At 38.2% G+C, this 24,273-nt stretch overlaps 1 protein-coding gene across 1 annotated transcript in view; it reads left to right on the top strand.

The window, feature by feature from the left end:
• The window catches only part of LOC136032845 (WD repeat domain-containing protein 83-like), a 44,328-nt gene extending 21,324 nt beyond the window's left edge, over positions 1–23,004 (top strand). Inside the window, exons 4-5 of the mRNA XM_065713255.1 lie at positions 2,679–2,787; positions 22,616–23,004. Coding sequence (XP_065569327.1) covers positions 2,679–2,787; positions 22,616–22,874 — 368 coding nt within the window. The 3' untranslated portion in view covers positions 22,875–23,004. The remainder of the gene's footprint in view (positions 1–2,678; positions 2,788–22,615) is intronic.
• The last annotated feature ends 1,269 nt before the right edge of the window (positions 23,005–24,273 follow it).

Here is a 24,273-nt window from a genome sequence, read left to right as displayed (position 1 = left end):
GACAGAAAGTCCAATTGAGCGAGAAGAAAAACCTGGCATTAATTTCCCCCCGTTCATTGCCAACGTTACCATCTCCCACTTATGCTACACCTCTACACCTCAAGCTTCCCTGACATACATGACATGAAAGTGATTTTAAGATAGGTTAGGTCAGCAGCAATCTAGGTTCCCCATTGAAATGTTCGCTTCTTTATCGGGCAATCTGCACTGAACATCCAGATTGTTGAGCGGATAAGACTTTATATCTTTAATTTTATAAATTTAACAATTTTAAGCTTCTATTGTGAAACTCATGAAAAGCTCATATAGAGTGATTTTTTTGTGTCAATATTTGCACAAAAAGGGAAAACCTCATTGTTTCTTAGATTTCTTCTTACGCATTATTAGCCAACTCCATTTCAAAACAATTGCGCCATAAGCAATTATAAGAAAAATTGTCATAGAGACAGCTTAGCCGTCCAAAGGTGAAAGTAAAAGCACTTAGATGTACTTTAGATTTTGCCACTATAATCCGATGATTCCATTTTCTTGTATTTTATCTGGATTGGGAATCCTTAAAAAAAGACATTGAAAAAAACTGTATCGGTGTCAATGACTCTGGTTCATTGGTGCTTCTACCAGCGAGAAGACGGAAAATGGCATTCTTGAAAAGAAAAAACCTTAGTATTCTCAAAACTAAATGTAATATTGGAGTCAGTCGATCCAGCTGGATTTTTTTTCGTGGCAGGAGGAGGAGGAGGGCTTTCATATTTATCGACTCTTAATTCGAATCAGTTATGTGCTACATCAATTCCAATGCTATTTCTGGAGTAGGAATCGAACCTTTTATAGATGTTGTAAGATGTAAGGCCTTTTTTCTGTGTAGTTTAGATCTAATTTGTATTTTAGCATTGTATGGAGCTTTTTGTATATCGTCCCTTTGTGGCGAACTTTCCTATCCCTTCCGTGTTATATCATTTTAATTTAGCTTTGGCTTATAATTCGATACTCCTCTTTTTAACCACCCTTACAGTTTAAGTTTACGACGTTATATTGTTTTTACATTTTTTTTTATTATCTCATTTTGTGCTGACCTTGGTCAAATGAGATCTGTGATTCCGCTAAAATCTTGTTTTCTTTACTTGCTTAGTAAGTAAAGTAAGTAATTAAAATCTTGTTTTACTTATAATGAAAAAAGAAATCACCAATGCAAAAGCACAAACACGTAAAAAAAGAAAAAAAGAAAAGGAAGACTGTTTCAGAAAGGGTTGGAGGTACGGATAATGGACAAAAAGAGGAGGAGAAGATAAAAACTGTCTAAATTACAACAATAATAGTTTCATATTAAAGTAGGAAAAATACTCATGAATAAAGTCTCTGAACTTTTCCAAAACAAACACAACGACTTAAGTCAATGTTGGTTGGGATGGTATTCCCAAATACCTATCTTGTACCTTATGAAGCTAAGAGCCATGCGGCTCCAGTGTATTATTTGTCAGTTTATTTCCCTCCGACCACTTTGCACGGAAGGGGTGGTCGTAGAAATTTCGGGTTGGGCTCATTTGACTAGATAATTAAAGCTGTAGTGTCATTTTTAAATTCGAAAGTTATTGGAGGGCAACCAGTCCTCCTCTCCACCCTTTTTATTACCTGATTCCGTCCATGGAGCTCCCAAGCTATCCGATCAAAATTTTTAGATGGTCATTTTCCCCAAAAATTATCTAAAGGTCCAACAAATTTGCCTATGGGGATGACACAGCCCATGAAACCATTGAGCGAGGGCCTTTAATCATGCAAATGGCCAATTGTTTACAGACAGGTTCAAAATTGGAACTACTGGGCAGGTTTGATCTTGGGTGCCTAAATGGCTCAAAATTTCCAGGGGTCGTGCTTTGGGCCAAGAAGAACAAACGCTATTTCGGTTCGATGGAGGATAATAACAGGCTATGGCCATGATTTCGGCCAAAACTTTGCTTGTCCGTGGTTAGTTTGAAATTACAGCAGTAACTACGTGGACAAAAGGGAACCTAAGAACGAAAAAGCTTTACCTGCGCACCCCCTAAAAATGGGGCTCAGAGAATGGACCAGAAGTTTTTTTTATTTTATTTTTTTTATTTTCATTGATTTGAAGTTTGTATCCTTAAGTCCTTGCGCTTAGAAAACCTCAATGCAGATGCAAAAATCGAAAAAAACATTGGTTTCGCGAAAATGGGGGCTGGTACGACCAGAAAAATTGTCTATGGTGGGTTTGAAATTTCGTAAGTCGTAAGTCGTAAGTAAGTCCATAAGTCTCGGGGCTAAGGGAGTCTAACAAAAAAATGCTTGGCATAGTCCCTTCAAAAATGGAGACCAAAAGGGTATAAAATTGATTCTTCGATCAGGTCGAGATATATATCCTTATAATACCTACTTAAAAAACTACCTAAAGTTAAGTAGAAAAAAAGAGAAGAAAACAACCTGAACTTGCAATCGCTTAAAATAGCAAGTGACTGACACAACTGTCTTAAAATCTTGGCCACAGCGCCCTTCCCACTCGCAGTTCCTGGAGTGCCTCGCCCTGATTGCCAACCACCTTTTCACTAACATAATACCTCCTGAGAAATTCATTCAGTCAAATTTCACGGTCGCTTGTAAGCCAAAAGAAAAGAAAGAGTTTCCTTATATTTCGGAGTTTATCAATTTTCATGTTTGTTTTCTAGACTCAATTACCAGTGTTAGACTCACTAAAGATGGTCAAGGCATTCTTTGTAGCTGTTCTGACAGTACTGTAAGATTGATTGACAAGGACAGTGGAGAACTTTTGTCAGAGTAAGATTCATTTAGCTGTTTTTTGTCGAACTGTAATTTCAAATATTTTCTTCTTTAGTTGTGTATCCTCACCTGTTGCATATATATTACAAAATGTGCTTCTGTTTATTCTAGATTTTATAGTTTGGGGTTGTTTAAAAGCTTGGGTTGTTATATACTTTCTCTAAAATTCTGAGAGAAGTGTTTTTATGGCACTTGGTATTAACCAAGGGACATATAGCAATCGTAAATTCTGTCGGTCTGTCTGTCTGTCGGTCTGTCCCGGTTTTGCTACTTTAGGCACTTCCAGGTAATCTAGGACGATGAAATTTGGCAGGCGTATCAGGGAGCGGACCAGATTAAATTAGAAATAGTCTTTTTCCAGGCTTGACCATCTGGGGGGGGGGCGGTTAATTCGGAAAAATAGAAAAAATGAAGTATTTTTAACTCACGTACGGGTGATGGGATCTTGGTGAAATTTGATGTTTGGAAGGATATCGGGTCTCAGAGCTCTTATTTTAAATCCCGATCAGATCTGGTGACATTGGGCGAGTTGGAGGGGGGAACCTAAAATCTTGGAAAACGCTTAGAGTGGAGGGATCGGGATGAAACTTGGTGGGAAAATAAGCAGAAGTACTAGATACGTGATTGACATAACTGGAACGGATCTGCTCTGTATGGTGGAGTTGGGGGGGAGGGTTAATTCTGAAAAATTAGAAAAAATCAGGTATTTTAGGTTACAAGGAGTGACCGGATCTTAATGAAATTTGAAGTTTGGAAGTAAATCGTGTCTCAGAGTTCTTATTTTAAACCACGATCGAATCCAGTGACACTGGGGGAGTTGGGGGGGGACCCAAAATCTTGGAAAACGCTTAGAGTGGAGGGATCGGGATGAAACTTGGTGGGGAAAATAAGCACAAGTCGTAGATATGTGATTGACATAACCGAACGCAAAAGTACTAGATACTTGATTGACATAACAGGAACGCACAAGTCCTAGATACGTGATTGACATAACCGTAACGGATCCGATCTCTTTGGGGGAGTCGGGGGGAGGATTAATTCTAAAAAATTAGAAAATATGAGGTATTTTTAACTTACGAAGGAGTGATCTCGTAGCTCAGATATCTTATTTTAAATCCCGACTGGATCCAGTGTCATTGGGGGGAGGGGGAACCGGAAATCTTGGAAAACGGAGAGATCAGGATGAAATTTGGTGGGAAGCATAAGTACAAGTCCAAGATACGTGACTGAAATAACAGGATCAGATCCACTCTCTTTGGTGGAGTTGGGGGGGGGGGGAATTGATTCGGAAAAATTAGAAAAAATGAGGTATTTGTTCCTTACGAACGGGTGGTCAGATCTTAATGAAATTTGATATTTAGAATGATCTTGTGCTTTAGAACTCTTATTTTAAATCCCAACCAGATCTGGTGATATTGGAGGGAGTTGGATATCCAGAAAACGGAAATCTTGGAAACCGGATATCTTGAAAACCGGATATCTTGGAAAACGCTTAGAGTGGAGAGATCGGGATGAAACTTGATGGGAAGAATAAGCACAAGTTATAGATATGTGATTGGCATAACTGGAACGGATCCGTTCTCTTTAGGGGAGCTGGGGGTTGTTTATTTGGAAAAAATAAAAAAATTAACGTATTTTAACTTAAGAACGGGTGACCGAGATCTTAATGAAATTTGATATTTAGAAGGAACTCATGTCTCAGAGCTCTTTTTCCAAATCCCAACCAGATCTGTTGACATTGGAGGGAGTTGGAGGGGGAAACCGGAAATCTTGGAAAACGCTTATAAATGTCGTAGATACGTGATTGACGTAACCAGACTGGATCCGCTCTCTTTGGGGGAGTTAGGGGGTGGGGTTCAGTGCTTTGGCGAGTTTGGTGCTTCTGGACGTGTTAGGACGATGAAAATTGGTAGGTGTGTCAGGGAGCTGCCCAAATTGACTTGATAAAGTCGTTTTCTGTCTGGGGGGCTGAAGGGAGAGGAAAAATAGAAAAATTGGGGTATTTTTAACTCATGAGTGGGTGATCAGATCCTAATGAATCTTGATATTTAGAAGGACCTCGTGACTCAGAGCTCTTATTTTAAATCCCGACCGGCATTAAGCTTCTGATTTTCCTTTTAAAGCAACCCTCTCAAAAATGGGCACTCTTCCTTAATCTGGACAACATGCATTTATACGTTTTTCTTATACTAGCTTTGGCCATCATTAAAATAGGATTCTTTACTTATCAGGTTTCAGCAAATATTAACAGTCTATATTTAATTGACTATTACTGTGAAAAAAAAAAGAAAATCTATATTCCTTCCGTAGTTGCAAGCTTTTGAATGTCATATGGTGTGACAAAATTATTCTTACATTGTGTACTGAAGCTTAAGTATTTGTATCTATATTTGAGTTTTCTTTTACAATTGGTTAGTAACCAAAATTCACTTTTATCAGTTGAATTCCTAAAAAACTTTACCCATTCTATGTGCACTAATTTATTCTTATGCATAGTGTAACGGTGAAGTTGGCTGCAATTGCATCAACTTCAAGCCAATGTTTGTTGTCGGTTCTTGAGGACACAGCTTTCAATTTTGCCCACTATTGCAATTTGTCTCCTATAGTTTAATGCTGTTGATTGGTCGATTACTTGTCATTAAGAAATATAAAGGCGGAATATATAAAAAATAACAAATTGAAAGAAAAACTTAACACTTTGATGAAACACTGTAAAATCAGACTAGCCAACGGATGATTAGCATTTATTATGCAATTGTTTAATTAAACAAGTCTTCTTTCAGCAACTGGAAAATGGTCCGTAATACGGTACTTCTTCGATAAAACGGCATTTTTGTGCTAAAGGGGGAGATTCAAAGGGAACTTGGCGTATCTGGAGAATGAGCCTCACGTGACATGAGTTCAATTAGTATTATGCTACTGAACAAGCAAGAAACGGTTAAAACAGTTCGTGTTGGCAACTAGTGATCCATGTGACGTCCCAAGACGGGAACAGAAGTGGCGAATGAGAGGTGACGTTTGCCTTTTTATGGGGACGTCTACTTCCTCATAGGAAAGCCCAGGCATATCAGTGACCTGCTGGTTTTATTTATGGCATCACCAATATTGAAACTTAAGATGCTTGGTAGCTTGTTTTTGGGCCAGTCTTGAGGGGCCAGAAGAGACCAGTCTTAGATTTACACTATAATATACACAATTCTTTACTTCATTACATCCATAAAATTTTTGGCTTGTTGCATTTCAGAAGGAATCATCTACTAGAGAGTCTGGAAGGGGGCAGGGGCCCATGGTAGGAAACTACCTGTTTGTGTGGGAAAGCAACCACACTCCCACTTCCCACTGTCTCACTTCCCACTGTCTGTGGGAAAGCATATGCTTTATAAAACTTTAATAATGATGAGCTTGAATAAAAAATTAGAATAATGATAACAATGAAAGCTATTAGAACCTGAAGGCTGTTAAGTCTCAATTCATAGACAACAAGAAGATAAATTGTATTTTACCCCTTTCTAAATTATTGAAAAAGAACAGATACGAACCTCGGCAGATACTGTTTTAAAAAGTAGAGTTGGGAAAAAGAGTCAAACTTTCGCGTAAAGAGCGGGGCGTTGAGGAGGGAACAGCCCCTTTCATATACGGAGTAATTTCTGTTCGTTTTAAGTTTTAATGTCGCTCCTTACTTTCAGTTAAAAAAAAATGGATTTTTTATTTAATATACATTAAATACAGGAAAACTCCTTTGGTTTTTCATGGCACTTGGCATTAACCAAGTGACATATAACGATCGCAAATTCTGTCGGTCTCTCTGTCGGTCTGTCTGTCTGTCTCGGTTTTGCTACTTTAGGCACTTCCAGGTAAGCTAGGACAATGAAATTTGGCAGGCATATCAGGGACTGGACCAGATTAAATTAGAAATAGTCATTATCTCTATTTGACCATCTGGGGGGGGGGAGTGGGGGCCGGTTAATTCGGAAAAATAGAAAAATGAAGTATTTTTAACTTACGGACGGGTGATGGGATCTTAATGAAATTTGTTGTTTGGAAGGATATAGTGTCTCAGAGCTCTTATTTGAAACCCGACCAGATCCGGTGACATGGGGGGAATTGGAGGGGGACCTAAAATCTTGGAAAACGCTTAGAGTAGAGGGATCGGGATGAAACTTGGTGGGGAAAATAAGCAGAAGTCCTAGATACATGATTGACCTAATGGGAACGGATCTGCTCTGTTTGGAGGAGTTGGGGGGGGGGGGGTTAATTCGGAAAAATTAGAAAGAATGAGGTATTTTTAACTTACGAACAAGTTATCGGATCTTAATGAAATTTGAAGTTTGGAAGGATATCGTGTCTCAGAGCTCTTATTTTAAATCTCGACTGGTTCCGATGACATTGGGGGGGAATCGATGAGGGAACCTAAAATCTTGGAAAACGCTTAGAGTGGCGGGATCGGGATGAAACTTGATGGAAAAAATAAGCACAAGTCCTAGATACGAGGTTGACATAACCGGAACGGATCCGCTCTCTTTGGGGGAGTCGGGGGGAGGGTTAACTCTGAAAAATTAGAAATATAAGGTATTTTTAACTTACGAAGGAGTGACCGGATCTTAATGAAATTTGATGCTTGGAAGGACATCATATCTCAGAGCTCTTATTTTAAATCCCGACCGGATCCGGCGAAGGGAAAGTTGAGGGGGGCGGAACCTAAAATCTCGGAAAACGCTTAGAGTGGAGGGATGGATGAAACTTGGTGGGAAAAATAAGCACACGTGCTAGATACGGGATTGACATAACCGGAATGGATCTGCTCTCTTTGGAGGAGTTGTGGTGACGGGGGGGGGGGTAATTCTAAAAAATAGAAAAAATGAAGTATTTTTAACTTACGAAAGAGTGATCATATCTTAATGAAATTTTATATTTAGAAGGACCTCGTAGCTCAAATCTCTTATTTTAAATCCCGACCGGATCCAGTGTCATTAGGGGGGTGGTGGTGGAAATCTTGGATAACGCTTAAAGCGGAGAGATCAGGATGAAACTTGGTGGAAAGAATAAGCACAAGTTCAAGATAGGTGACTGACAACCGGACCAGATCCGCTCTCTTTGGTGGATTTGGGGGGGGGGAGAGTAATTAGAAAAAAATGAGGCATTTGTAACTTACGAACGGGTGATCAGATCGCAATGGAATTTGATATCTAGAAGGATCTTATGCTGTAGAACTCTTATTTTAAATCCCGACCAGACCCGGTGACATTGAAGGGAGTTGGAGGGGGAATTCTGAATTTTTAGAAAACGTGAAAATCGAGGTATCTTACGAATGGGTGATCGGATCTTAATGAAACTTGATATATAGAAGAATCATATGTTTCAGATGCTCTATTTTCAGTTCGAATCGGATCCGGAGACATAGAGGGCTGGAGGGGGAAACAGAAATCTTGGAAACTGGAAATTTTGGAGAACGCTTAGAGTGGAGAGATCGGGATGAAACTTGATGGGAAGAATAAGCACAACGAGATTGACATAATTGGTACGGATCCGTTCTCTTTGGGGAAGCTGGGGGTTGTTAATATGGAAAAATTAGAAAAATTGAGGTAATTTTAACTTAAGAACGGGTGACCGGATCTAGATGAAATCTGATATTTAGAAGGAACTCATGTTTCAGAGCTCTTATTTCAAATCCCAACCAGATATGTTGACATTGGGGGGATTTGGAGGGGGAAACCAGAAATCTTGGAAAACGCTTATAAATGTTGTAGATAGGTGATTGATGTAATCGGACTGGATCCGGTCTCTTTGGGGGAGTTAGGTGGTGGGGTTCAGTGCTTTGGCGAGTTTTGTGCTTCTGGACCTACTAGGACGATGAAAATTGGTAGGCGTGTCAGGAAGCTGCACAAATTGACTTGATAAAGTCGTTTCCCCCGATTCGATCATCTGGGGGACTGAAGGGAAAGAAAAAATTAGAAAAATTGAGGTATTTTTAACTTAGGAGTAGGTGATCGGATTTTAATGAATTTTGATATTTAGACGGACCTCGCGACTTAGAGCTCTTATTTTAAATCCCGACCGGTATTAAGCCTCTGATTTTCCTTTTAAAGCAATCTATTGATTCTCAGAATTGTGCTAGACCTCATACCATATGAGCTCTTGGCTCTTCCGACCTCGTCACAAGTGCCATATGAGCTCTTAGTTCTTGTTCTTAGCAGGACTAGTAAAGAACGAACTACGTTGTCATCGCGATCCTGGGTAGTTTTAAAGTATTCTTCTTTTATGGTTGTAATCTATGATTATGACGCCATTTTGTCAAAAATTGATTTTATTTTAAATATTTGTTTTTTTATTTACAGAAGATACTAAATATAGCAATTTTGTTTGAAATGAACCCTTGAACAGTTCTTCCCATAAAAAAAATCAGTGCTTCCCATGCCAAACACAGATTTTCCCTGTTGTTCAAGCCAGGGGACTTCAAGTTTCCTTAACAGGGTTTTCGGTCATGGCGATTCCAGTGGTGTACCTTTTATTTCGATTCGACTTGGTTTGTAAATGATTAATTTTGTGCTACTATTGGCAGAGGTTCGTCTTTTACTTGGTTGCAGCTACTGCTGCAACCGAGATGGCTGCAAAGTTCTGCAGTTTGTATTTGTTTCGTTTTTGAAACAAGTCAATCTGACGCTTAGACTTTTCCCGTTTTGGTAAAGGATCAAGACTAACCTCATGTTTGCATCTAGTTTCCACGGGTCATCTTTTCTCCTTTCAATCACGAAAATCCTTCCACAATTCTAACTTAAATAAGGTGGGACATGTCTACCTTTCTGCTATAAAAACTATTCATAAAAAGGAAAGATTTGGAGGTTTAATTGACATAGTTTATGCCTCCAATCCTAAACAACAGATCTAAATTTCTCCCACGATTCAGGTTTTAACAACAAACAAGACAATCACATTTCTGTTAAAAAGCTGGCGATGGACGGCTCATGAGCCCTATTTCCTTGTTCAATTATTTCAATTTCAATTCTGGTTGGCTCAGGTCTTAAAAAGGTGCAGCACGCCCACTTTTTCTACTAACATGTTATTTGTGAAGACCATTCGAGTAATATAGAGTGCTTGTTTCTAATCCATGGGATTCATGCCCCTTCCCGCCGCTGGAATAATATATCACGTACTTTTCATCGTTTTAATGGAAATGGCTGTTTAAAAATTCTTATCTGATGCCATGGTTGAACAAGAGTCCAAGAGGTAGACACGATACAGGAGGAGGGATGGTTTCCCTCATGTCAGTTTTGAACCCTAAAAAGTGGACTAGAGCCTAAGGCTATTGTTCAATTGAGACCCCTCCGAAGTTTCTACGTCCTTATAATGTAGGGAGAGGGGCATAAAAAACTAATAATAATGTACGGTAGACTCGTCACTCTTTTGTCTAACATGATTTACGACAGAAAATGTCATAGTTCCTACTTGTCTTAAGTTTCTCTATGGCTTCATATTAATCATATGCTCAGTAATACATCTTTTATTAACAGTTGCTATAGTCGAGTGGTTGATGGATTGTCTTCTTTAACTGAAAGATATGAGTTCAAACCATCCTGTGGTAACATTGCAAATTCAGAGGCAATTTCAAAGCGGAATGAGCAGTTCTTCCACCAGGGAGCAACGTTGCGGCTATTCCGGACGACTCAATTGCCAACGCTATATCATTTTTTGATCGAATTGATGCCAGAATCAGTTTTATCATAAACGTTTTATCAGTACCACCTGGTGCATCCCAAAAGAAGATTTCTCCAACTTTGTTATCGACACAATGCATTATCGTATCATAAATGTCTTTTTGCTCAGACGTTAACTTAGAAATATTATTTTGTACATACGACAACAGATCACTCGTGTTGTAACTTTGTTCACGACCCAATTCTACACGTGTCGAAACAGCAGCGGTACGATTAGGTGAAGGCATAAAATCCTGAAGAGGTTTGTTTGCCATACATAAGCACAAATCTTCAATAATAACTAAAATGTAGTTATAAATTTCCGATGTACAATCAAAAGTCATATCTGACGTCTCTAACCGTTTTCGATGGACTATATCTTCGGACATTTTCGATTTAAATTTCTCCCATAACTCTGTAGGAACTGAAGGAGAGCAAGTTGTTAGTATGATTCCAAACAATGTACGAATTTGACTTGGAGTTGACGTTTCGCACGCGTCATTGATGCAGTTATCCCAGTGTTGGTCATTCTCCAATAAATTCAGAGTTTGGCATGCACTACGGTAAGTGTCATGTATAGTACCGTTTACAGTTCTCAAATACTCAAATACTCAAAGGACGTCGGACCGGGTACATTCACCAAAAGCAGGCGTGGGAAGAAGCATTCATGTTGATAGGGGTGAATGGTGTAGAGTCTTCCTATCGTGGTATCTTTGAAGATGGTAGGTTGACCTTCGACTGACTTACCCTGTTTTCGACGTTCAAATGATTTATCTTTAGTATTCCACGTATATATGAAGGCACTTCAGTATACAGCAGTTTTTTGCAAAAGAATCATTTTGGCATAGCGAAAAGAAAGCAGTTAACGTTGTATCCGGTGGATTCAGGGCTCTTTGTTGCACGTTGGATTTCGAAAAATAGACACGTTGACCATTCTGTAAATGTACCGCTAAGTGAACAACAGCTGGACTTCGTTCATGTATCCGAAATGAAAGAATTCGCCAAACAGCTTCATTACTGCTTATGTATCTTCCAGCCTGATATTGTACGATTTCATCGATATCACTGATTTCGGACTGCAAGCCAAAAACTGCCATGTCACTGCCTTTGTTGACGTATTTACATATGTATTTGATTGCCTTCACGGAGTTACAGTATTCAACGTTTATGTGTGCATTAAATGTTTTTGATAATAAAGGGGAATATGGAACAACCCACTGGTTATCTATTTCGATGGTGGTACTTTTACGCTTCTTTATTATTGCTATCTTACCACCATCTTCAGTAGATCTTCTTCTATATTGTGGGTAACCATCATTGCCAGTAATTGTGTTGGGTACTAAAAGCCGAGGATATTGCTGTGTGCACCTTCCTTTGGCCATGCATGGTGATTTTTCGTTCAGTGCACCGCAAGGTCCATGTATCATATTTTTTACCACAATACCATATAAGCCCTTATCGACATTTTCATCAGGTATTTCAGCGGAAATCACATCATCAATTTCATTAGAAGTAATTTTATCATGTAGCCAGATTAGTATATGTGCGTGTGGCAATCCTCGTTTTTGCCATTCCACTGAGTACATCCAGCATCGCACTGACCCAAACACTTTCAGTTTTACTATGTAGTTTATCAGTGATTTCAACTTTTCCCGGAAGACACGGGCCGTAATGTCATGTCTATGAACCGCCGTTTGTCCTTGAAGTAAAAGCTGCTGTATCTCGTCCTAAGATTGATTACAGGTAAATGTAATAAATAAATCTGGACGACCATAGAGACGAACATACGCAATAGCATCTTGAGCATATTAATGCATGTGACGGGGACTGCCAGCATATGACGAAGGTAAAATCGTTAATCTTCCAACGTTAGTGGTATTACTGGTATTTACAACTGCATCTCGCAAATGAATGTATTGTTCAGAGCGGAGCTTGGTCTGACTCAGACGGATAAATAGCAAACGTTCTGATTCAATCTTTGCGTACATATCAACGATGTATTGGTGAAACAATTGACGGTATTTTAAAATATAATTATCTTCATTGTGACGAATCATTAGTCTATAGGAATAATAATTCATTGCGCTGCATTTCTTATCCGTTTGTTTATTAGTGGATGGATCTATCAATTTATTATTAAAGTGATAGCCGTCGGCTCCATCCCAAAAAATAATAGGATATTGTAAGGCATCGTAGCATCGATGAGTTTCAGCAATTCTTACCAACTGAGCGTTTCGGTTATGAAGAATAATATCTCGAGTTAAAAACTTATCACCCACCACAACCATTGTCACTTCGTCGATAGTTGGAGCATTGTATCTACGCACAAGTTCGCCAGTAGGCGTTTTGTCAGCGGAAATAACAATTTTTTATGCGTATCAGTAGGCATCAAATCGATGGCTGTTTTGAACAGACGCACTAAATCATTATTTTCGTGGAAAAGAAGTTGTAATCCGGAAACGATACAACGTCGGGAAACATTTTGCAACGTGCATTCAATTCAGAATTGCTATAACTGATGAAGTACAGTTGTAAAAATTTATGATTCTCACCTGAGAATGGTAGAAGGGACCCTGCTCTATGATAGATTTGCCCTTTTACTTTGAAAGTAGGTATAAGTTCATCTTGATTTTCGATTTGGGCACCAAACGACGTCATTTGGAAACATGAGTCATACTTCCTGATGTTTGATAAAAAACGCTTAGATTCTGACGTAGTTCCAGTAAGCAAAGTCTTCAGTGGCTCTGGGGGTGCAGCCAGTTGAGGAAGTTTAACTTTTCCTGAGGCGCAACACATTCCCATTGTTTCACCATTAAATTTCAAGGGCTTGCAGTAGGGACAAATTTTAGACATAGTCCGGATTTGAACCCATCTACTATAATCATCGAGTGGGCTGTACCTGAATGCCATGCAATAATTTTCACGTTGCTCTTGTGATTCCTCGGCCCGTTTTCTTTTGGCATTATCTCTTGAAGCCGCAAGCCTGTTTTCACGTTGCTCTTGTGATTCCTCTACACGCCTTCTTTTTTACTTTCTCTTTCAGCAGCAAGTCTGGTTTCGCATTGCTCTGGTAGTTCCTCGACACGCCTTCGTTGACGTAAATTGCACATTCCTAATCTGGCCCTTTCTCTTTGAACCGCAAGCCTGGTTTTGCTTTTAGGTAACATTCTATCTTTTTCAGTGTTTTTCAATTTGTCAATGTTCATTCTAACATTGACAGTTGGAAAAATCTTCACGTGCCAAGCATGCTAAAGCTCAAAAATTTATAATAAACCTCAAATTTTAAGTATCTGTTTTAAGGTTTTCGAATTATTTTAATCTATTGTCAAAATATTTTGAAATATTTATGCAATTCCCAGTTTTTATATTTTTAGTTTCAGTTTAATTTTTTGAATTTCTCAATGTTCATTCTAACATTGACAGTTTGAAAAATCTTCACGTGCCAAGCATGCTAAAGCTCAACAATTTATAATAAACCTCAATATTTTAAGTATCTGTTTTAAGGTTTTCGAATTACTTTAATCTATTGTAAAAATATATTGAAATATTTATGCAATTCCCAGTTTTTACATTTTTAGTTTCAGTTTTCTTTTTCTTCTTTATTTTTCAGACGTCATATGCAAACCCTCAACACAAAAATACATACAATTTGTTTTTATATATATCTTCTATATATATAAAAATAAGTTGTCTGTGGATGTGTCTGTCAGGTGACGTCATGTTTGTGTGTTGACTGACGTCATGAAGTTAGTTGTCGTCATTTTTGTTATGACGGTGACGTCATTAAAGATATATAAGACATGCGTTCACGTAGAAATCTATTAATGTTTAACTTCAAAATGACTGATGAACTTACAATGGCAACAGCCGAGGAAGATGCTCAAAGAGTCTATGCCAAAAAACTTGCTGCTGATAGAGAAAGTCAGAAAAGAAAGCGTGCCGAGGAATCAAAAGAACAGCAAGGAAACAGACTTGAGGCTGATAGAGAAAGAAAGAACAGAAAGCGTGCCGAGGAACTACCAGAGCAACACGAAAGCAGACTTGCTGCTAAAAGAGAAAGTGAAAAAAGAAGGCGTGCCGAGGAATCACAAGAACAGCAAGAAATCAGGCTTGCTGCTGATAGAGAAAGTAAGAAAAGAAAGCGTGCCGAGGAATCAGAGCAACCTGAAAGTTATCGCCTGGCATTCAGGTACAGCCCAGTCGATGATTATAGCTTGAGTAGATGTGTTCAAATCGGGACTATGTCTAAAATTTTTCCCTATTGCAAGGCCTTGAAATTCAATGGTGAAACAATGGGAATGTGTTGCGCCTCAGGAAAAGTTAAACTTCCTCTATTGGCTGCACCACCAGAGCCATTGAAGACTTTCCTTACTGGAACTACGTCAGAATCTAAGCGTTTTTTGAAACAAATCAGAAAATATAACTCATGTTTCCAAATGACGTCGTTTGGAGCCCAAATCGAGATCAATTTATGTCTACTGTCAAAGTAAAAGGGCAAATTTATCATAGAGCAGGGTCCCTTCTACCATTCTCAGGCGAGAATCATAAATTTTTACAATTGTACTTCATCAGTGATAGAAATTCTGAATTGAATGCACGTTGCGAAATTTCTCCCAACGTTGAAAGGACAATCGTTTCCCAATTGCAACATCTTTTCCACGAAAATAATAATTTAGTGCGTCTGTTCAAAACAGCCATCGATTTGATGCCTACTTATACGCATAAAATTGTTATTTCTGCTGACAAAACGCCTCCTGGCCAACATGTGCGTAGATACAAATGCTCCAACTATCGACGAAGTGGCAATCGTTATGGTCGGTGATAAACAATATCCTATCATTTTTTGGGATGGAGCCGACGGCTATCATTTTAATATTAAATTGATGAATCCAGCCACTAACAAAGAAATGAATAAGAAATGCAGTGCAATGCATTATTATTCCTATAGACTAATAATTCGGTAGGATGAAGAAAACTATATTTTAAAATGCCGTGAATTGTTTCACCAATTCGTCGTTGATATGTATGCTAAAATTGAATCAGAACGTTTGCTATATATCCGCCTGAATCAGACCAAGCTCCGCTCTGAACAATACATTCATTTGCGAGATGCAGTTATAAATGACGGTAATACCACAAACGTTGGAAGATTAACAATTTTTCCTTCGTCATATGCTAGCAGTCCCCGTCATATGCATGAATATGCTCAAGATGCTATTGCGTATGTTCATCTCTATGGTCGTCCAGATTTATTTATTACATTTACATGTAATCAATCTTTGGACGAGATACTGCAGCTTTTACTTCAAGGACAATCGGCGGTTCATAGACATGACATTACGGCCCGTGTCTTCCGGCAAAAGTTGAAATCACTGATAAACTACATAGTAAAACTTGAAGTGTTTGGGTCAGTGCGATGCTGGATGTACTCAGTGGAGTGGCAAAAACGAGGTTTGCCACACGCACATATACTAATCTGGCTACATAAAAAAATTACTTCGAACGAAATTGATGATGTGATTTCCGCTGAAATACCTGATGAAAATGTCGATATGGGGTTACATGATATTATTGTAAAAAATATGATACATGGACCTTGCGGTGCACTGAACGAAAATTCACCATGCATGGCCAAAGGAAGGTGCACAAAGCAATATCCTCGACTTTTAGTATCCAACACAATTACTGGCAATGATGGTTACCCACAATATAGAAGAAGATCTACTGAAGATGGCGGTAAAACAGCAATAATAAAGAAGCGTAATGGTACCACCATCGAAGTAGATAACCAGTGGGTTGTTCCATATTCCCCATTATTATCAAAAACATTTAATGCACACATAAACGTTGAATACTGTAACTCCGTAAAGGCAATCAAATACATATGTAAATACGTCAACAAAGGCAGTGACATGGCAGTTTTTGGCTTGCAGCCCGAAATCAAAGATATCGACGAAATGGTACAATATCAGGCTGGAAGATACATAAGCAGTAATGAAGCTGTTTGGCGAATTCTTTCATTTCCGATACATGAACGTAGTCCAGCTGTTGTTCACTTAGCGGTACATTTACAGAATGGTCAACGTGTTTATTTCTCGGAAACCAACGTGCAACAAAGAGCCCTGTATCCACCGGATACAAAGTTAACCGGTTTCTTTTCGCTTTGCAAAAATGATTCTTTTGCAAAAAAAACTGCTGTATACTGAAGTGCCTTCGTATTGCACGTGGAATACTAAAAATAAAGTATTTGAACGTCGAAAACAGGGTAAGTCAGTCGAAGGGTAACCTACCATCTTCAAAGATACCATGATAGGAAGACTCTACACCGTTCACCCCAATCAACATGAATGCTTCTTTCTACGCCTGCTTTTGGTGAATGTACCCGGTCCGACATCCTTTGAGTATTTGAGAACTGTAAACGGTACTATACATGACACTTACCGTAGTGCATGCCAAGCTCTGAATTTATTGGAGAATGACCAACACTGGGATAACTGCATCAATGACGCGTGCGAAACGTCAACCCCAAGTGAAATTCGTGCATTGTTTGGCATCATTTTAACAACTTGCTCTCCATCAGCTCCTACAGAGTTATGGGAAAAATATAAGTCAAAAATGTCCGAAGATATACTCCATCGAAAACAGTTAGAGACGTCAGATATGACTTTTGATTTTACATCAGAAATTTATAACTACACTTTAGTTATTATAGAAGATTAGTGCGTACGTATGGCAAACAAACCTCTTCAGGATTTGGGAATGCCTTCACCTAACCGTATCGCTGCTGTTTCGACATGTGTAGAATTGGATCGTGAACAAAGTTACAGTACGAGTGATCTATTGTCGTATGTACGAAATAACATTTCCAAGTTAACGTCGGAACAAAAACACATTTATGATACGATAATGCATTGTGTCGATAACAACGTTGGAGAAATTTTCTTTTTGGATGCGCCAGGAGGTACTGGTAAAACGTTTGTGATAAAACTGATTCTGGCATCAATTCGATCAAAAAATGATATAGCGTTGGCAATTGCGTCGTCCGGAATAGCCGCAACATTGCTGCCTGGTGGAAGAACTGCTCATTCCGCTTTGAAATTGCCTCTGGATTTGCATTCTACAGAAACTCCCACGTGCAATATTTCCAAATCATCTGGGATGGGTAAAGTATTGCAGCAATGCAAACTTATTATTTGGGATGAGTGCACAATGGCACACAAAAAATCGCTCGAGGCTCTGGATCAATGCTTGAAAGATTTGCGAGGGAAGTCGAAACCCTTTGGCAGCACTTTTTTATTGCTTGCGGGAGATTTCAGGCAAACATTACCTATAATACCTAGATCAACTTCTGCAGACGAAATGAATGCTTGCCTGAAAAATTCTAATTAATGGGCACACGTAAAAACATTAAAATTAACTACAAATATGCGTGTCCGATTGCAAAACGATGACTCTGGTCAAACATTTTCAGATCAATTGCTGGCAATTGGAAACAGAAAGCTCCCAGTAGACTCAATTTCAGGACGTATACAACTACCTGCTGATTTCTGTAATTTAGTGACGTCCAAAAATGAATTGATTGAAAAAGTATTTCCGAATATTCTAAAAAATTATAAAAATAATAAATGGCTAAGTGAAAGAGCGATTCTCGCACCCAAAAATATAGACGTCCACGAAATCAACAATATTGTTTTGACCAAGATTCGAGACCAGGCAGTCCTTTACAAGTGAGTCGACACAGTTTTGGAACCAAATGAAGCGGTTAATTATCCATCTGAATTTTTAAATTCCGTGGATCTTTCAGGGTTTCCACCACACGTGCTACAACTAAAAATAGGCGTACCAATAATACTTTTAAGAAATATCAACCCACCAAAGCTTTGCAATGGCACGCGACTTGCCGTAAAAAAACAATGGAAAACCTAATAGAGGCCACAATCTTGACATGGCCTTTTGAGGGTGAGGCTGTTCTTATTCCTCGCATTCCCATGATTCCAACGGATCTGCCTTTTCAATTTAAAAGATTGCAATTCCCAATTCGATTAGCATTTGCAATCACCATTAACAAAGCTCAAGGTCAATCATTAGAAAAATGTGGTATAGATCTTAATACTGATTGTTTTTCCCATGGACAATTGTACGTTGCATGTTCGAGGGTCGGTAAACCTGACAATCTATTTATATGCAGCGACAATTGGACAGCGAAGAATGTTGTATATTCGCAAGTTTTACGCAGTTAATTTGTATTGTATCTATCTATCTATCTATCTATATAAAAACGAGTTGTGTGTATGCATGTTTGTTTGTTTGTAAAAAGAGCGTTTGCATATGACGTCATTATTAGTACATACGGCTTTGTATATGCACAGACAATGGGAAAGCCAAGAATGTTGTATATTCGCAATTTTTACGTAGTTTGAAACACATATATAAATCTATCTATATTCACAGGTGGGACACAGGGACACAACTACAATGGCGCGTAACTAATATGGTGCGTAACGACTTACTCGCGCGGGGGGGCTTGGGGGGCGTGAAGCGCCCCACCAACTAGGTGTTACCCCAACAGCTAGTAGAAGATATAATCTGGCGTAACAGACTTAGTGTAACAGACTTAACAGACATACCACTTATTTTTATATATATAGATATATAGAAGAAGATAGCGTAACGGACAGAAGGTGGACAGAAGGACACTACATTTTTATTTATATAGAGCTGTTGCTGTCACACGCACTGTATGGGAATTTCGCTTGGAACGGCAAACCTGTTAGTGACCTAAGAATTTGACAACAATTCTCGTAAAAGTTTCTGCTATATTTGTCGTGGCCTCGATCAATAGGCTGGGGGCTTTGTGAATGACTTTTTGAAGATTGTCATTGACTGGTTCTCTAACCATTGTAGGAACTCTTGACAATTTCCCTACAACATTGCCTGATTTGCTGCACCCAGAAGAATATTTTTTGTGGTCCCCAAATACATGAGACGGCACATTTCTTAGTAGATTTTTTAAATTGTCTACAAAACCCCCATCTTCTCGGTTCTTTTTTATTGCACCACGAAGATTTTTAGTAAGACTTGACATGCAGCTCTTTGTTAAGATTTTGTAGAATTGGTTTTTATTTTTTGCGAGGCTGTATAAATCCCGAGTAAAATTCTTAGTAACATGGTTAGAACATTCATGCTTCACAATTTCCTTTCCATAGGTCACGCGCTCTATAAGGCGTTGATGTACACTAGAATCTCCATCACCAATAAATTCTAGATATGGTAGCCCATGAATTAAGATACTAACCACAAAACCCTCTGCCATCATACCATGCATTTGCTACATAAAGGCCTGTGCACTAGAAACGACAGTTTTGTAATTTCTGAGAAACAAAAGTTATGTTTCTTTAACCTTTTTTCAACAGTGTAAACTTTAGGGAATTCTACAAACTTTGGTAAAAAAAAGTATAAACTCTTCCGGGTTATTGACATAGATCTAACGGCCGAACCCTATATTGTCAGCAACGCTATCATGGGACAGCAAAGAAGAGAAGAGATAAAATAGAATATACTTTAAAGAGAACATAGATAGTTACTTCACAGAACGGTAAAAATTACTTTACAACAGAAATACCGAACAAATAGATTTTTCAATGAAAATGCCCCTCAAACTTTTTTTTATCTGTGGAGGGGGTAATCTAGGTACGGTAATAGATCCTCAGAGGCGTCAAAACTAGACGCCATTGAATGTTAATAAGACGAAACTCCCCAAATTACAGACTACAGAAAAATTAATTAAATTCAGGGAAATATAACACTAAGATAGCAAGCGTGCAAGAATTGACGGCCTGAGCTGCAGAGTGCAGTAGGAGAAGCAAAGAGGGGGGGGGGGGCTGCAACCGGAGACGTTTAAAGATTGGAGGGAGATGAAAAAAGGTGGCGTATCTTGACTTGTGTTATGTCAAATATATCTTTTTCTATGTGTGCTAGTCAGTGTATGCATAATAAAACTACAAATTTGAGAATTTGAAAGATAAATTTTGGAACAATGCAAAACTTATAGATTATTGATCCCCCCCCCCCCCCTACCTGACACACACACACACAAAAAAGAAGAAGGAAACACTGAAAAAATTCTCATGTGAGGGTAGGAGATTAGAGATACTGACCAAAGCGAGTCGAGTTGAGAGAGATAAAAAAAAGGCCTCAGAGCCCCACTTCGCCAACTAAGTATCTTTTGTTCGTAAGTGGTAGAATGTATATTACTAAGAACCAAAAATTTCCAACATCTTTTCTTGTCCTACAGAGACGGTTAACTGTCTAGGAACTTGGAAATAACTTACTAGTGGTCATTTATCTGGAAGAGATTGGTAGCAAAATGAAAAACGTTGACTATGTAAATTTCATTAAGTAGTTCTTTAAATCCTTCATCATCACTAAGTTTTCCTGGCCCTTCAATGACCTTTAAACCATGAAAAGATGCTCTTTCTTCACGGCTATAGTCTGTTCCAGTTTTTGCTGACCATCGCTGTCTAATTGACCATATAGTCCTCCTTCTGCTGAAATGTCAGTTTTTGGAATATTTTCCCTTTTATTATATCTGTAAAACAAAATAAAAATTGCCTGAAAAAACTGTCAAATTGATCTAAATTGATCTTAAATAATTTAGTAGGCCTGTCATTGGCATACTCAGCAGTTTTTCGAACTATCACGCACATGATCAATAGAGTAACTATATTAGAATATGCTCTCGTATGAATAATACTGTTCTATGCAAGACTTTTTAACTGTTAAAGTAAGTAGCCTTATTCTATGGAACCTTGATTTGGAACCAAGTCCCTGACATAAAAAAATTTTCTTGTGCAAAATGTCCGAATGTACAAAAAATTTGTTATTATATATATGCTGTCGTTGCTAATTTAGTATCTAACTGTCCAACTAAGAGGTTTAAATAAGTCGGCTTAAGGGCTTGTACCCATCCCCTACCGTCTTAGTGAAATCTTAAATCGAATACATATAATATTCCAAGGAAGAGTATTTCTGGCATGATTTGCAAACGAATTTTCTGAAAATTCATTGAATTAAAGTTATGTTACAGATAATTTACTAGGTGTAATTATCCCGCAGGAAGTTTTCAGGGGAGAATTTATGCAGGAGGAATTTACTGTAATAGGGGTCTTAATAGGAGAGGGGTCCAGGGAAGCCCCCCCCCCTCGTAGAGAGAGATTTTCAAAAAAGAGGGTGGGGTGGTGTTTTAATTCGGAAAAATTGAGGTATTTTTAACTTAAGAACGGGTAACCAGATCTTTATTAAGTTTAATATTTAGAAGGAACTCATGTCTCAGAGCTTTTATTTGAAATCTCTACCAGAGCTGGTGACAATGGGGGGATTTTGAGGGGGAACCAGAAATCTTGGAAAACGTTTAGGGGCGAGAGATCGGGATGAAACTTGGTGGGTAGAATAAGCAAAGGTCGCAGATACGTGATTGACGTAACCGACTGGATCCGCTCTCTTTGGGGGAGTTAGGGAGGTCCAGTGCTTAGGCGAGTTTGGTGCTTCTGGATGTGCTAGGACGATGAAAATTGGTAGGCATGTCAGGGACCTGCACAAATTGATTTGATATTGTTTTTCCCGTTTCGACCATCTGGGGGGGCTGAAAGGAGAGGAAAAATTAGAAAAAATGAGGTTTTTAACTTACGAGTGGGTGATCGGATCTTAATGAATTTTGATATTTAGAAGGACCTTGTGTCTCAGAACTCTTATTTTAAACCTCGACCGGCATTAAGCCTCTGATTGTCCTTTTAAATCAATCTGTTGATTCTTAGAATTCTGCTTGAGCTCACGCCATATGAGCTCTTGGCTCCTGGCTCTTCCGACCTCGTGCCATATGAGCTTTTAGCTCTTGTTGAGTTCTCTCCTGCACAATAGTATTTTGTTGTATATAGAGACGTATATGAATAATTAGAATTCCAAATATCATGTTTTTTTTTAAAATGTATAATATTGAATAAATATAATATTGCAAAATCTTAAGTTTTTTCTCAACCATAGTATCTGTTTTTTAGCACCCCTCCCCTTGTGCGATAATATTGTTGTGTTATAGGGACTTTAATTTTAACCCTTTCTGAAATTTTTTACTTTTATAGATACAAAGGCCATACTCATAATCAATTTAAGATCGATTCATGTACGAACCATTCCGATACTCATGTAGTCTCAGGATCTGAGGATGGATGTGTTTATTTTTGGTCACTTATTGACGGAACGATAACCCATAGATTAAGACATGAAGGTGCAAGGATTGTCCATTCAATTGCTTACCATCCAACCAAGAACTGTTTTATAAGCGCGGCAGAAGGAAGATTTTGGATTTGGCAGGAAAGCGAACAAGAAACTGAGGAATAGTAAATAGTTCTTTTTTTTGTAAATTTGTTATCTCTTTAGACAGTAAATGCTGCTCATTTCCCTATCTTGCAAATACAAACATATTCTTTTTTGTAATGTTTTCAAGATGATAATATTTATATTCTGCTGATTTTGTGTCATTCAGTTTTAGGAGATTCTGTAATTTTTAAAGATTTCAGATGCAATCCTTGTACAGAGATTTTGGGTTTTGCATGAAAGTTTGTGGTTCTGTGATCGTATGCTTATACGAAGGGAGGAGGGGGAGATTCCTCATTTTCGTTGCGAATCATTCCGAAATTCATGTAGTCTTACTATCTGAGAAACAATGCTTGTTTTGTCACTTATTTATGGAATTATAGGCCTTTTCTGGAAACATTGTTGGTCAACAATGTTGATCAATAATCAGTTCTGGGGAGACATTGTTGATCCACAAGCGTGCTCTGGGGACCAACAAAGGTTTTGTTGGTCAACAATGTGGATGAAAAAGAATCGCAATTGGAGTCGTTTTTTGTAAATTTTGTTTGTCAAATGTAAGTGGAAAATTTCAAAGATGGATATCATGGGGTATTTTTGTTTATTTTGATAATTTAGAAGAGAAAAAACAATTAATTTGTCATAAATTTTTTTTGTATATATTGTTTACTTGATCTCTTGCCTAAAATAAGACATGAGAAGGTACTTTCTTTGGAATTACCCACCCCTTTTCCCTCCAAAGGACAGCGAAGAAAACTTGTTATGTTTTATCGAAAAACTCTGTATTACAGGAGTAAACATAAGTTTAACTGAAAATAGTAAAACAATGTTCAATCAATTTTGAGATCAATCAAAATCGATTGAATAATGACAATTTGTTTACTCGCAAAATTTATTGTTGATCTCTGAGCCACATTTCTGCTTTCGAGTGGAGATCTAAGCTCAAGCAGGCAAACAAGAAGGCATCAGTGTCAAATCGAATTTGGATAAAAATTTAAAAGTGCTTGAAATATACGAAATTTTAGTGACCCCATGGCTAAACACGCTCTTAGAATATTAAATGGAATATTTGAAAGGTCCGAAACGATGATTTACCACAAGTCTGAAAGCGGTGCCTTCTGTAGTTCCGCTTTTGCAAGCCATTTCTTTTTGTGATTTCACTTAACTTTGCCATAATATTTTCAGAGTTTGGGACAGGGGCAGAGGAGCGTAAGGAAATATGCCTCCTAAAATGTGGTAGTTGTTTCATTGTTAAAGTAACTGTAGGTTTACCCTCGCTCCTTTCCTAGTAGTGATATTAGAAAGTTGGCTGCAACAAGAAAATCAAATTTTGAATTAAAAGAGATCATTTTCTTTCATCATTAACCCTTGAAAAGTTAATGATAGTATACTGCATAAGTTTTTAGTGCAGAAATCCGTTTATGAG

This window comes from Artemia franciscana, chromosome 11 (assembly GCF_032884065.1).
Source record: "Artemia franciscana chromosome 11, ASM3288406v1, whole genome shotgun sequence".
Taxonomy (NCBI): Eukaryota; Metazoa; Arthropoda; class Branchiopoda; order Anostraca; family Artemiidae; genus Artemia; species Artemia franciscana.
The sequence above is the reverse complement of the archived record's forward strand: the minus strand, read 5'-3'. Positions and strand labels throughout refer to the sequence as shown.